This window comes from Budorcas taxicolor, chromosome 5 (genome assembly GCF_023091745.1).
Source record: "Budorcas taxicolor isolate Tak-1 chromosome 5, Takin1.1, whole genome shotgun sequence".
NCBI classification, from domain to species: Eukaryota; Metazoa; Chordata; class Mammalia; order Artiodactyla; family Bovidae; genus Budorcas; species Budorcas taxicolor.
Genome location: NC_068914.1, coordinates 151432142 through 151446694, shown reverse-complemented (window position 1 = coordinate 151446694; position 14553 = coordinate 151432142). Strand labels below are relative to the sequence as shown.

At 42.6% G+C, this 14553-nt stretch overlaps 1 protein-coding gene across 4 annotated transcripts in view; it reads right to left on the bottom strand.

The window, feature by feature from the left end:
* ERC1 (ELKS/RAB6-interacting/CAST family member 1) overlaps nucleotides 1–14553 on the bottom strand; it is a 269744-nt gene that overhangs the window by 132663 nt on the left and 122528 nt on the right. For 3 of the 4 annotated variants that reach the window (XM_052639804.1, XM_052639803.1, XM_052639805.1), the window contains exon 14: nucleotides 5720–5851. The exons of the other annotated variant lie outside the window; for it this stretch is intronic. In XM_052639804.1, the coding sequence (XP_052495764.1) occupies nucleotides 5720–5851 (132 nt within the window). The remainder of the gene's footprint in view (nucleotides 1–5719; nucleotides 5852–14553) is intronic. 4 annotated transcript variants of the gene reach the window in all.

The window sequence follows — 14553 nt, the reverse complement described above, 5'->3', positions numbered from 1 at the left end:
TCTGTGGATCTCTCTGCACTGGATTACATGCTGCCCTTCCGCTTCTAGTTTTTTTTTTTTAAGTGAAAGTGGGTTTATTTAGAAAGACACACACATTTCATGGGCACAACGCTGTCCCTCTCAGAAGGTGAGAGTGGCCCTTCCTCTTCTACTTGGAAAGCCCTCTATTCAGATCCTGACCAGTGGCACTTAGCAATATGAACCATGATTAAAGACAGGTTCATTCTCCAATCGTTCCCAGTAAACATGGACTTCCTGAGGCACAGGCTGTATCCCATACCTTCTGGTTTTCAATGCTCAGTATCTGGAAAAATATATGGTATTCAATAGATGCTTATGGAAAAGGCAGCATAAGTGAAAGTATTTTATTTTCTGAGCATGACCATCAATTTATAAATGAGGAAAATATAATTTGCTCTAAATACTCAAATCAGTACAGGATTAGGTTTATAGAACCAGATTACAAGCTATCCGTTTTGGCAACAGCTGAAAGTAAGAAGGCAATGGGAAGACTGGGGAGTCCAGTCACAGGCTCATTGCCATGCCGTCTTCTCCAGGCTGCCCAGCTACCAGTCCTGCTTCATGGCGCTACCTGGTCCATGTGAAACAGTGCTCGCCCCATCATGGAGATAACTGCTATGGAACTGACTGCGTAGACTCACAGCCGTAGGGAATTTAATAAATCCTTGAGAATAAAAACTCTGATGCTGGGAGGGACTGGGGGCAGGAGGAGAAGGGGACAACAGAGGATGAGATGGCTGGATGGCATCACCGACTCGATGGACATGAGTTTGAGTGAACTCCGGGAGTTAGTGATGGACACGGAGGCCTGGCGTGCTGCGATTCATGGGGTCACAAAGAGTCGGACATGACTGAGCAACTGAAGTGAACCCAAGAATAAAAACAGGACACCTGGCAGCAGCCACTGTGCAGACCCCACCCGCCTGCATCCAGCATCCACTTCCTCTGCAATCACACCTGACAAACCAGAGTGAGGAAGACAGAACCGCAGAGAAAAATTTACCGCCTTCAGAAGTGACAATTGAGCAGGAAAAGCAAGCAGGCGAGCTGTAATGAGGCAGCTGTGCTGCCCATATGCACCAGGACAACATAAAACGAAGCTGCATCACGTTTAAGTGACTGTGCTGCCCATTTTCACACCAAAGAACCAAAAACTACTGGCAAGAAGGTGCGCCTGCCTCTCCCTTCTGCCGGCCTGGCTGACCGGGAGGGCAGAGGACTTGCAAGCTGAAGGGAGCACCTCGAGGGACGACAAGGGGACCTGGAGTGGAGACGACACTGGTCCAAGGTGTCCTACGGGCTATGAAACGCACTTCAGTCAGGTGTCACTTTTTTGTTCAAATAATTTTTAAAATCTGCACAATTTTAATATGCAAATAAAATTTTTTAAAAAAAATCCGTGTTAAAAATAAAAAAGATATCTAGCAAACCATTGGTAAAACCTCATTATCTTCTAGCTCAAGAATTTACACTTAACATACATGCCAAACATATATGCTGAACAATGGCAAAATGGCAATTTGAAAAAAAAAGTATTACTATTAAAAATGAGCTCTGAAAGTAAAACAGGTAGCACTGACGTATATACACTACCCTGTGTAAGACAGATGGCTAGTGAAAAGCTGTTATATAGCACAGGAAGCTCAGCTTGGTGCTCTGTGATGACCGAGAGGGGATGGGATGGGATGGGGGGTGTCCAAGAGGATAGGTGTATACATATAGCCAAGTCACGTGGCTATACAGCAGCAAACTGTATTGCGGTATATCACAACATTATAAAGCAATTATACTCCAAAAAAAAAAAAAAAAAAAGAAACCAAAGGGATTTTTTAAAAAGTAAAACTCAGAACTCGTGCATGTTAGTCATATTGAGAGCAGATATTTTCATTGCTCAAAATATTAAAAAATATACTTTAGGAACAGATATAAACCCAACTTACTGAGTGACAAGGAAAATGTCTTGCTATTTTAGAGGCATTCTTTAACATTTAGTTAGCAATGTGCTCTTTCAGAAAATAAATTTACTCTGGAATACCAGCAAAGATATTTACAACATTCAAGTGGTAAAAAACAAAAACAAAACCATGTCCAAAATTTTAACTTCACAGCAACATTGCTGAAGGTAGACGTTGCTTCTACCCCTGGCAACTCTGAAGCTGGTTTACAAGAGAGCAATATTTCACTCTGTGTTTGTACAGACTCTTGAATTGAACAAAACACGAAACCTGCCGCAAGTTGAGCAGGGTGAAGTTTCAGAAGAAAATCACGTGGAAAAGAACAAAGCGAAGGTGAGAGGACCCCCTGGGTTCCCCCCTCAGGATGACTGAGTCCCTTCATCCTCTCCATCTGCTGACACAGGTGAGGGGAGGGCTTCCTTCCCTGGATCATCGCCCCACCTCCCTAAGTGTGGGGCGTGGTCTCCACATAGGGCAGCAAGGAGCAGGAACACAGGTAAGTAAGGGGTCCTGGAAGAACACAGGGAAGGCGGAAGGATCATCTTCCTTTGATGGGTTTCCTCTGCTTGCGCTTTAAAAGGTCCTGTATTTTAATGAGAGACGGTTCCCAATTTCCCACTGCTCCTTGAGAAGTTCAAGATGCACAGACCCTCCTTCTATCAGGAGGGGCATTTCTTCTCAGAGGCTAAATCGAGGCAAGAGACAGAGATGCTGGACCTGAGGAAGATAGTGAGCACTGCGGCTGACCAAAAAGTTTGTTCTGTCAGGGAATACGTTCTTTAATACCGTTCTTGGTGAAAATGAAACACAGGCCTCTTATTTGTACTTAAAACCAAATGAACTTTTTGGCCAACCCTATAGAATGTCCCTAGCCAAAAAAGCCATTTTAAGATATTGCAAACAAATACCTGTAGATTACTTTGGTGCATACAATTAATACATTCAAGCCAAATTAACAGTAGGATTAGAAGACAGACCAAAAAAAAAAACCAAAACAGGGACAGATGATGAAAGCTGGAGAGGACAGTGGAGGAGGGTTATGTGGCCCCAGAAGAACAGACATAAGAGCGGTATCTTCATACCTTAAACCACTTAGAGCCCAAATGACGGGTCTCATGCAGCATTTCACTCAACAGCTTCAGACAGGCAGTGAGAAGCAGAATGGTGGGAAGAAGATAAACAAGAGAGAGAGAGAGAAAAAGGCATGCAAGTAAAAGCAAATTATTTACAACCACTTCAAAAGGTATTTCCAGTTTCTTACAAAGCTCAGTATAGGTTTCCCTACAATCTAGCAATCACACCCCCAGGTATTTACTGAGGTGGGTTGAAAACTGATGTCCATACAGAAACCACGGATGTTTACTGCAGCTTTATTCACAACTGGCAGAACACTGGAAGCAACCAAGGTGTTATTCAATAGGCGAAGGAATAAGAAAACTGTGACACATCCATGAGGTGGAATATATCCAGAGAAAAAACAAAATAAGCTCTCAGGCCACAAGAAGACGTGGGATAACTTTCAATGCAGAGGCTGAAGGAAAGAATCCAGTCAGAAAAGGCTATAGGAAAAAGATTAGGGAGTGGGGAGGTGGGGAGAGATGAAGAGGCAGGGGTAGTGGGACATGAAGAGGAGGAGCGTGGGGAATTTTTAGGGACTAAATCTACTCTCTAGGATCCTGTCATGATAGATACATGCCATTAAGGACTCAGTAAAACCTGTAACATGCGTAACACAGACAGTGATCCAAGATGTAACCTATGGACTAGTTAATAAAGTATCAATACTGGCCCATCAATTTTAACAACTGCATCACATCAACACAAGATGTTAACAGAAATGGAAACTTAGGTTTAGGAAGGTGGCTGTGGAAACTACGTAGGTTGCTCAACTTCTCTCTAAACTAAGAAAACTGATCTAATTATCAACCAGCCCCAGAAAGCAAATTACAAGCAGCTCACACAGTAGCCTAAAAAAGAACATGTAGCAGCGGTCTTTATACGTGATTTATTACTAATCGCCAACATTTCTACATGATCTTTGGTAGAAAAGTTGTTGTTTAGTCACTAAGTTATGTTTGACCCTTGCAACCCCATGGACTGTAACCTGCCAGGCTCCTCTGTCCATGGAATTTCCCAGGCATGAATACCAGCGTGGGTTGCCATTTCTTTCTCCTGGGGATCTTCCTGGCCCAGAGATTGAACCCACATCTCCTGCACTGCAGACGGATTCTTTATCATCTGAGCCCCCAAGGGAAGCCCCCTGGTATGGAAGAAAGAAAAAGTGAAAGTGAAGTCGCTCAGTTGTGTCCGACTCTTTGCGACCCCATGGACTGTAGCCTACCAGGCTCCTCTGTCCACGGGATTCTCCAGGCAAGAATACTGGAGTGGGGTGCCATTTCCTTCTCCAGGGGATCTTCCCGACCCAGGGACTGAACCCAGGTTTCCCGCATTGCAGGTGGACACTCTAACCTCTGAGCCTCCAGGGAAGCCCAGACAGAGTATGGAAGACTTGTCACTAAATAATGATCCCAAAGCAGAAAAAAAAATCCTGACAGAAAAACAACAACAAACCAGGGGTGGGGGGAATATTCTGAAAAGAAAAGGGAAGAATGTAAAAAAAGGTAATACCCAAGAAAATCCCTCCTTGCCCTGGGACAATGGCTGACACCACCCTGTTCTCTGAGGCTCTCCACTACCCCAGGATCTGTTTAATAGTACATTAATACTCAAATAGAAAGTGGACCACGGCATTTATCTAAGAATAGGGCGCTAAAAGAAACTCATTTTGGAAAGACTGATTTTCTGTCAACTTTGCTAATAAATGTCAGTCTTTCTACACTTGACACTGGAGAAGCCACAAGCCTGTGTCTAATGTATGAGGGGATTGCCTGGTGGATGCCATGACATGTCTGCTTTGCAAGGCACCCTTCTTCCCGGCTATGAGCTACCCTAGTTCATAAAGAGCCATGGGTGGTCTGAGCAGAGGGCTCCCCGAAAGAGTCATGTGAACACTGTTCACCTGGTTTAGCGCTTATGCTTCTCCAACAAAGAGATGGAAACAACACTGAGAAAATTGCGGTGAGAGCCTTCACTTGTTAAAACTATTTCTTCCTCTCACACCTCCCACCTTTATTGTTCCTAATAAAAAGTTTAATGCAAGGGTATGAGGCTCTAAAAAGATGTATAAAAACAGAGAAAACAGACAGTGGCAGAATTCTTTACCAAGTCACCTCGAGGTGGAGACACAATGATCTGGGACTCCAGGTGTTGTGACACCAATGTCCCTCACACCTGTCATCAACCTCAACTTGTCACAACTTTTAACTGCTCCTGTGGACAAGACAGACTACAAAAGAAATGTCCTGCTCTTTGAATCATGTCTCACTCCGAAATGTGTATGTGATCCCATCCCATTTAAAAGCAGAGTTGTGCTTAGTCTGGTAACAAACTGGCAAATTCCATTTCATCTCATCAGATGTATGTGTCAGCGTACACAATCAATATACACATCAATATACACAAGTCAGCCCCAGACACTTAGAGCAGAGACCTCTGCAGGAACATGAATCAATTCTTTCATGACTATATTTCAATTCTTATTTAAGTCTGAATACTTACGCTCGATGATGCGTATTTGAAAGCCTGCAAACACATGTTATGCACAGCTCACCTAGACTACACTGGTTGGGCTTTACCTTTCCTTCACCCAGCAGCACGGCCTGTAACTGCACAAAACTGCAGACCTGTTTCTCAGCACTGGTCCTGGCTGACTCCTCCTGCGCCAGCACCATCTCTCGCTCTGCGGTTATCTGCACACTCTCTCTTAGGGCTTCTTCCAGCTCTTCAATCCTGTCATCCTTCTTACGGAGACTGTCCTGGAAAACGATGGAAGACTCGGTGAAGGAGGCTAATTGGTTAACCCAAAGAGAGCCTATTTATCAAGAAAAGGGCTATCTGCTGATAAAATGTTCTTCTCTTCAGACGTACATCTAGGACAGAAAGATGTGGGCACAAAAGAGAGTAAGACAAGGGAAGAAAGAGTAACGAAGCTCAAGAAGTATATTGTTATTGAGAGCAAAGCGTCAAGTGAATTAAGCAAGAGACATCTGTGATGGACTTTCTCCATTAACACAGAGAAGAAAATTGTGTTAGGCAGACAGGTAGCTAGGGCTTGATTAGGTAAAAACACAAAGCTGTTTTTGAACTACACTCTAAACTGGGCTCAAGGCCAGCTGTGATGAAGCGGTGTTCTTTGGAAGGAATGATGCTGAAGCTGAAACTCCAGTACTTTGGCCACCTCATGCAAAGAGCTGACTCATTGGAAAAGACTCTGATGCTGGGAGGGATTGGGGGCAGGAGGAGAAGGGGACGACAGAGGATGAGACGGCTGGATGGCATCACTGACTCGACGGACGTGAGTCTGAGTGAACTCCGGGAGATGGTGATGAACAGGGAGGCCTGGCATGCTGCAATTCATGGGGTCACAAAGAGTCGGACACGACTGAGCGACTGAACTGAAGTAATAAGACTCAATAGCAAAACATTCTCTTTCCCTCTGAAGTTAAGCCTAGATGAAAAAGTTAAGTAAACAGCATGATCAATCAGATTATATTCTACATACATACTGTTGGCAAACTAATTTTTAAAAGAAATGAAAAGGAAGATTTTTTTTCTCTAATGAATTAAATAGAGCAAAGATTTTTCTCAATCTCATACAAGAAAACTACAAATGATAACTGGATGTAAGCAACTGGTCTGCCTAAGGATGAGTAATTTGGTTAGCCAACCAAAACCACTAGCCCTGATAATCTATACAAGCTCAGAAGGAAGTTCTGGGGAGGTAAAGATGGATTTCTATCAGAAACGCAAACATGGCCTATTACCCAAATATAAATTACTAGCTGAGAATTCTTATGGCAAACACTGCCCAGAGCTCTAACAAGTGACTGAAAACTACTGCAATGATAACATTAACAAATCCAAGTAGCACTTACTCTTCTACCAATAGAGAAGACCAAACTGTGAACTGCAAGGAAAAAGAATTCAGGCTTGTGGTGGATCACTTTAATACCTCGGATATAAAGTGCTTATTTTTTATTTGTTGTTCTATAACAAGTTACCACAACACTTGGCAGCTTATAGTAATGGAGAACAAATTGTTTGTCTACACAGTTTCTGTGGGTCAAGAGCAGTTTACCCTAACAGCTCTGGCTCCAGGTTCTCTGATGGGGGACAGCTGAGATGTCAGCCAGGGTTCAGCCCTCTGCTTCCCCATACACGGGGGCAAGCTGGTGATGACCACTGGCAAAAGGCCTCTGAGGCTCCTCTCCCCATGGCGCCTGGCAGTCCTCAGTGCAGGTGACCCAGGAGGGCAGGGCGTCCATGTCTCTTGTGCCAGCTTCAGAAGTCACACGTTGTCATTTCTGACACTTTCTACTATGCACGAGGGCTGACCCTGACACAAGGCTACACAAGGGCCTGAGAACCAAAAGGTGAGGATGCTCTGGGGCCATCTTGGAAGACAGTTTTCATGGTGCCCAAGGATATGGCTCCAGCATAAGAAAAGTGGATTACTAATGAAGCAATTAAGAATGAAGACAGAGATTATCCAAAGTGCTTCTGAGAGAAACCTAACAGTTTAAACAGCAGAGCCCTTACTGAAAAGATAGCTTTGGTTAGATTATTTTAGCGTGGAAACCAAACAACAATAAATTAAAATGAAACCCAAACATACCAAAAATGTGAAAGGCAGATATTCAGAAGACTTCACAAAACTGAGTTATATATCAGCGTATCATTGGATATGAGATTAGCAAAATATGCATTCTGTCAAGATTTAGAAGAACACCTGCAATTGGCTAGAGTTCTAATGACAGCTGTTGTGGTTATGGTAAAAAAATAAAGAGTAATCCAACTTAAGTCAATGACAATTCAGTTCTAGGAATACACAACAATATACCAATCAAAGTTCAACTGAAAAAAACTACTGGGTCAATGCCTAGATAGCTATACAATAGAGGTTTATTAATAAGTTGTTGCTGCTCAGTCACTCAGTCGTGTCTGACCCTTTGCCACCCTATGGACTGCAGCATGCTGGGCTCCTCTTTCCTCCACATTTCAGTGAAGTTTCTTCCTTTGGGGAATGGACCCATTTTTTTAAAAGAAAATACAAGAATGAAATATTCAGAGTCTTGTTGACTCCCTCTAGGTATTGCCCTCTGTAATCTCCTGATCCCACATGAATTTTCAGCATAAAGTCTATCTACTCTTTAGGCAGACAGGAGGAAAAGTCACAAAATTCAGCCAAAAACGAATCTAATTTGAAACCACAAAGAGAGAGCCGATTTGTCCTGTTTAGAGTCAATCTACTTTTTAGCATTTGCTATCTGGAAGAAAAATGTGAATCTGGCAGCCTGGGGTCAGGGAAGCTAAGCAGAGAAAGAGACTTTCATTCACTGGCTCTCAAACTGACTTTTCACATGGTTGAACTGATTCGTGCAACCCTAAACTTAAGACGTGTCCTGTGCACAACAGACAACTGAGGGAAGAGCCAGGTGGAGACAGTAAAGGAACACGCTTCACCATTTTAAGTAACTGCTTTCACTTCAAATGAAAGCAGTACCTGTAGAATTTTATGTCAGCTGCCATAGATCACGTGTATGCTCATCAATACTAACACAGGGCAGCTCCCTGTCTCTGGATTAGGCACTGCAGCCTGCTGTTACGCCAGCTCTACTTACTAGCGGGGCTCCAGTGTGACCCCTTCACTCACAGAGGAAAGGGTTGGAGGAGGAGGTTTCTGTGACTAGTTGCGTGGGGTGGGGGGGGGGGGCGGTGGTGGGAGATGGGAGAGGGAGAAAGGAGAAGAGACGCTACCGAAGAATTCCTCCAACTCTTAAAACAGCAAGCCTCCTACACTCACACAAGATTAGGCACAAGCTGTGGCAGCTGTAACTCTGCTCAGGCAATTCCACAAGAAGACAGGGCGGACCCGCTGGCAAATCCCATAATCCCACCCCCCTGCTTCCCTCCTCTGAACTTTGCTTCTTGACATCAGCTCTGTCAACATCAGCTTTGTGCCAGCTGTGAGACTACTCCCCACTGCCTGGCCTTCAGATCAAACGTTCAGAAAGAAAAGCAAAGGAAAAAGGGGGGAAAAAAGGAACAGCGGCAATTAAAAATTAATTTTTTGTTCCCTGCAAACATCTCCCTCAAAATGAAAAGAAAAGACTCAGTAATACAGTAACATAAAAAGAGATCACTTGATACGGACAGATCTCATTAAACTTTTCTCAGCAGCAGAAGGAAGGGCAGTGCAAACTTCATGAAGGACACTGGAGGTAACAGCACCATGCACTCATCGCCCTGTCCCTGGTCCTGCCGGTGGAGGTCATTCACTCGGGTGAACATTGAGAGCCGCTTCCTCTGGGGTAAATGGCACTCACCGGAGAGTTTAACTTGCGCTGAGAGATACTAATGTTAACCGCTATCCATCATCCTTAATGTGAAAAGACGGCAATTCTTTATCGTCCTCTACCCCACTGCTTACCCTTCCTTCCTCCTTCTCAACCCCCAAGCACAAATACACATAGGAAGATTTCATTAAAATCATTCAACATGTCAGAATTCAATGGCCAATTTCTCAGATGTTTAGTGAGGTGGGGGGTGGGGTGGTAAAAAAATTGAAGCCAGATGCACTGATGAAGTCAATTTTAAGAAAGGAACACTAGCCTAACACAGGGACAGAATTTGGTTTCACACTGACTACTTTTTGTTTTAAGGAAATGCCTTGGATTAAAACAAAAGATATGTTCTTCTCTGCTCTCTTTAAAGTCACTCAAATATCTCCCACAGTTCAATTTGTTAAAAATCAAACTCAAAACAAAAGCAGGTGCATTTCATTAAAGAAATGGAAACATACACATGAAAAGCAATGCTTTATATATAATGTGTTTAGAACATCTAGGACAAACAGCCCACCTGGATGGCCAGGTTCTCATCTTGAAAATTCTGGTAGCTGATTATCAGAAGCTTGGGCAAGGACATGTGGTTTACTTAATTGTAGGACATCTCTGATAATAACGCTTATAAAAAGAACAAGCACACCTTTTCCAAGTCTTCACCAAAAACCCCAAAGATAACCTTTTACTTAACGTAATAAACAACCGATGTTGCTCCTAAGAGGGTGTCTCTTGTCTCTGAGGTCTTGGCAAAGGGGCTGCATAGACACCTGCTTCTGCTCTCTGTTAAGGGCTCTTCACCTTCTAAATTCAGAGGAGGAGCTTCCACGATAACACAAAGGAAGGGATTAAACCATTTGTTTCACTGAAGGAGACCCCAGTACTTTTAAGAATTTTCCGGCCAAATGTAACATTAACCACTCATCGTTTTATGGGGCACATTTCTGAAATAAGCTCAAATGATGTGACTAAAAGTTCCCATAGAATAGGGCTAAACTTAACTAAAGAAAACAGCCTAGCAGGCCACACAATTGTACTATCAGTAAACATTCTTTCAGTAAATTCCACTGGCTATCCAATGGAACTGAATCTGTCCCGGGGGAAACGTATCTATTGAGGACATTTCAGACATGGCAGAATTTCTTTAAATAATTTTAAGACTTGTTTTGCTTTTTTCTTAAATGGTAAGAAGGGGCACAGTTTGAGCTAAAAGCTTTAACATGTTACACATGTGCCAACAGTATAAGTAGGTGCTTTACCTGCAGGAAAACATAATTTTCGGATTAATTTCAGCAGCTATCCACACGCTTGTAAAAACAGATACTGATCTGTAGTACGTACACTTTTCCTGTGTAATCCCTAATTCCATTTAAATGTATTAAGAACTCCATAAAAACCCACCTATGCTCACATTCTAGACAAGAGCAGCCCTAAGAAAAAAATTAACCACAATGGAAGAAATGATGCAGAATTAAGTCTTTAAATAGATTGAGAAGATCTGTTAAGAAGTCAAAATTTATTTTTACAAAAACAAGAAGAACAGTAACATCTGGCATGTGACACATCATGTACTCTTTCTAGAAAGGTATCAATCTTAATTTTTTGAACGGTTTTCTTAAGTAATTATCCCCATGGCCAGTGTAAAAACCAAGGATAAGTAGTCTTTATTTAAAAGAAAAAAAAAGTCTCTTACCAAAATGGAGGAAAAAAAATTTTTGTAGGTAGAGCAAATAAAATGTAATTTTGAAGAAAACACAAATGTTTCACTGATTCTGCACCTAAGAGGCGAATATGCCTAAATACATGGAAAACTGCTTTTTCCTATCTCTATCTCTACTTTCTCTGAACCCTGTCCTCAATATTCACTGGTCTCAGGAGAGCTGGTTTGTGGAAGCCGCCATGTCTTTTCAGCAGGCCCATCAGTCTGCCTGACAGTGCCCTTTCTCAAGGTTAAATCCAGATACCTACCTTTGTTATAAATAAAAACAGAGCACGAAACACTACTGATATGAGCCCCCTGCTCCCAGTTCAGTCTGCCCTGCCGTATTAGAATGTGGCTAAAACCTTAGTTCTGTCAAAAGACAAAATAAATGTCACTGCTGAAAGAATAAAAATACATAAGGTGACCGACCACTCTGAACCAAGGGAGGACGGTGTTTCCTTCATTAAAATGTGAGAAGCTTGTAATAGTAACCTGTGAAAATTTTCAAGAATATTAGGATGCTAAATTTAAGATCATTATACATGATTTTTAAAATCTGTAACTAAATTTTGAATATTTATAATAATTATAGCTGCAATTAATGAACAGCTTGGGGCTTCCCTAGTGGCTCAGATGGTAAAGCATCTGCCTGCAATGCAGGAAACCTGGGTTCAATTCCTGGGTCGAGAAGATCCCTTGGAGAAGGAAATAGAAACCCGCTCTAGTATTCTTGCCTGGGAAATCCTATGGTTGCGAAGAGTTAGACACGACTAAGCCAGTAACATTTTCACTTTTTAATGTATGCAAAACATTAAGGCTAAAAAGAAATTTTTTTTAAAAAATAGCCCTGAACCTAAGGCAGATACAAACTAGACAAAAAGGGGGAAGGAAGGGAGGATTAAATCACTAACGAGGGAGGTGGGAGGGAGGGTCAGGACGGGGAACACATGTACACCCATGGCTGATTCATGTGAATGTATGGCAAAAACCACCACAATATTGTAATTAGCCTCCAATTAAAATAAAAAGAAAAAAAAATAAATCACAAAGGAAGATTTCTGAAACAAGGTACTGAAAAATACAAAGCAGTAAAATATAATTAAACACACAGGCTGTGAACAACAGGGAAGACAGTAACCAGAACAGGGTAGAGCTCACCAACAAAAGTTCATTTTAAGCTGGAACCTTTCGGTGGTAAAACTAGAAATTCACAGAAAGACTGCCTAAGTGAAAGAGTGTACATCAGAAAGCCAATGAACTATATTTAAGGAAGACCTACACCACCAGGTTGTATAGTATAGGGCAGCTATGCTAGTGAGTATCTCACCTAAAAATGAGCTAGAAAATACTTAAAAGACTGAAGCTCCCAAGGCCAGGCTAAGACGCTTGTGAATGAACAGTTCCTGACATCTATTGATGCAACTGAAATCAGTGAACAGTTTTCTACAGAGAACAATGTGCAAAGTACCAAGACAGGGTTCCCAAAATCAAATATGGAAAAGAGACAGCACACACACTAACAGCTTGCAATAAATACAAGGTAAGAAAATGAGCTCTGAAATTAAAGCAGAAACAAACTGTAATGGAACTGCAACACAGAGTGTGATTAATTCCCACTGCGAGGAGTTAGGCAGGCTTCACCAGGCAGGGGACATTTGATCTGAACCTTAAAAGATGGGTAGGCTTTCAATACAAAGCTTTTCTAATCCCAAAATGACTATCGGTCAAATCAGCTAAGACCTGCTTCCCTATGCTGTTTATCTGGGAGGTTTCCGTTGCTGGGGTTTATGTAATTCCAGCTCTTCACATGGCAATTACTCATGAATTGCACTACGTCACATCTTTTCACACATCCAGCACACAAAAAAGTGCCTTTAATAAGCATATCTAATATTCACAGGGAGTAAAATAATTCTTATTTCTCTCTCTCCTCACAGCACTCAGAGAAATGACAATTCCATAATGGGCTCTCAATAAACATTTACTGAGGACGATGAAAGCTGTTGTCGTTTAGCCACCAAGTTGTGTCCAACTCTTGTGACCCCATGGACCACAGCCCGCCAGGCTCCTCTCTCTGTCCATGGGATTTTCCAGGCAAGAATACTGGAGTGGGTTTCCATTTTCCAATTTAGCCAATTACAGGGAAACATGGCTTATAGAAATGAATGAAACAACTTAGAACTGACTTTAATACAGAGCTAAATTCCTGAGTAGGGGAAAGTATGGCGAAAATCATTGCAGAATGTCAACAGAAGAGGAGCAATGATGGAAAAACACAACAGTGGGAAAGGCTCCATCTCCAGTCTGTGCTCACTGTTTTATCATCCATGCCTGGCATTTGTAAGTACTGGCTGGAAGCGTAGAATGGTTTAAATGTTAGTATGCATGGGTTGTGGCAGAGATCCCTTAAAGACCTATTGTGTAACCATGTCTTACAACAGTCACATATATTCAATACATCTAAGCAGATACTCCAAAGATCTTGAAAGGTGCAGTGAATCTAGTTGAGTGTCCAACAGAAAAACTGGTCAAGGAAAGTGTCTGGATGGATGCGGGACCATCTATGGCACCCAAGGTCAAGAGGTCAGAATGGAAGGCACCCCTTTACCGAGCCCGGAGGGATTGCTGAGTACCCTCTCTTGACCATCCTGGATACAGCAGACCAGAGCGTGCATGGATGCTGACTTCCTTCTCAGCCTCCCGGAAGCATCCCCAGTCTTCCCCTGACCTCAGGGGTGCTGTACCTCCTTTTCCTCTCCTGCCTCATCTGGCCTCCTCATTTTCGTTTGCTTCAAGCGCCTCTCCTAATTACTCTAGCTCTAAACAGTGAAGATGCCAAGGGTTCAGCTCTAACTCCAAATTCTTCTGTTAGTATTTTGTTTCTAGATGGTGTCTGATTCTTACAGATCAAAATACGATTTCTGAGCTCAAGTCTCCAAAATTACCACCACCAGGCTTCTCTACACTTCAAATCTGCACACCCCACTGCTGGCTCAAACCTCCAGTAGGAAAGCTCTCAGACAGCTTCACTTGTTGGAAATGGACATGTTCTCTTTTCCCTGGAGAACCTGGTGGTCTCAGCCTTGGGGTTAACCCATCACTCACTGAGCGCTGGCACACACACAGTTTCCCATGCCAGGAGCCTACAAGCCATTCCCATTCCTGCCTCTCCCTCAGTGCCCACATTCCAATCTGTATGACAGTCTTGCCTTCTGACCTAAAGGTAACTCATCTCAAATTCGCTCTCTCTTCTTTCTTCTCTTCACTACCAGAAAGCTCTCTCAACTCCCACCTTCATCTTACTATGGGGCCTCCTACTGTTATCTGAGCTCCTTCAGAGGCGAGACCTTGATCATCTTACATCATCACTATTTACTCAAAGCACATGTGCAACACGTATTTATTCACATATACT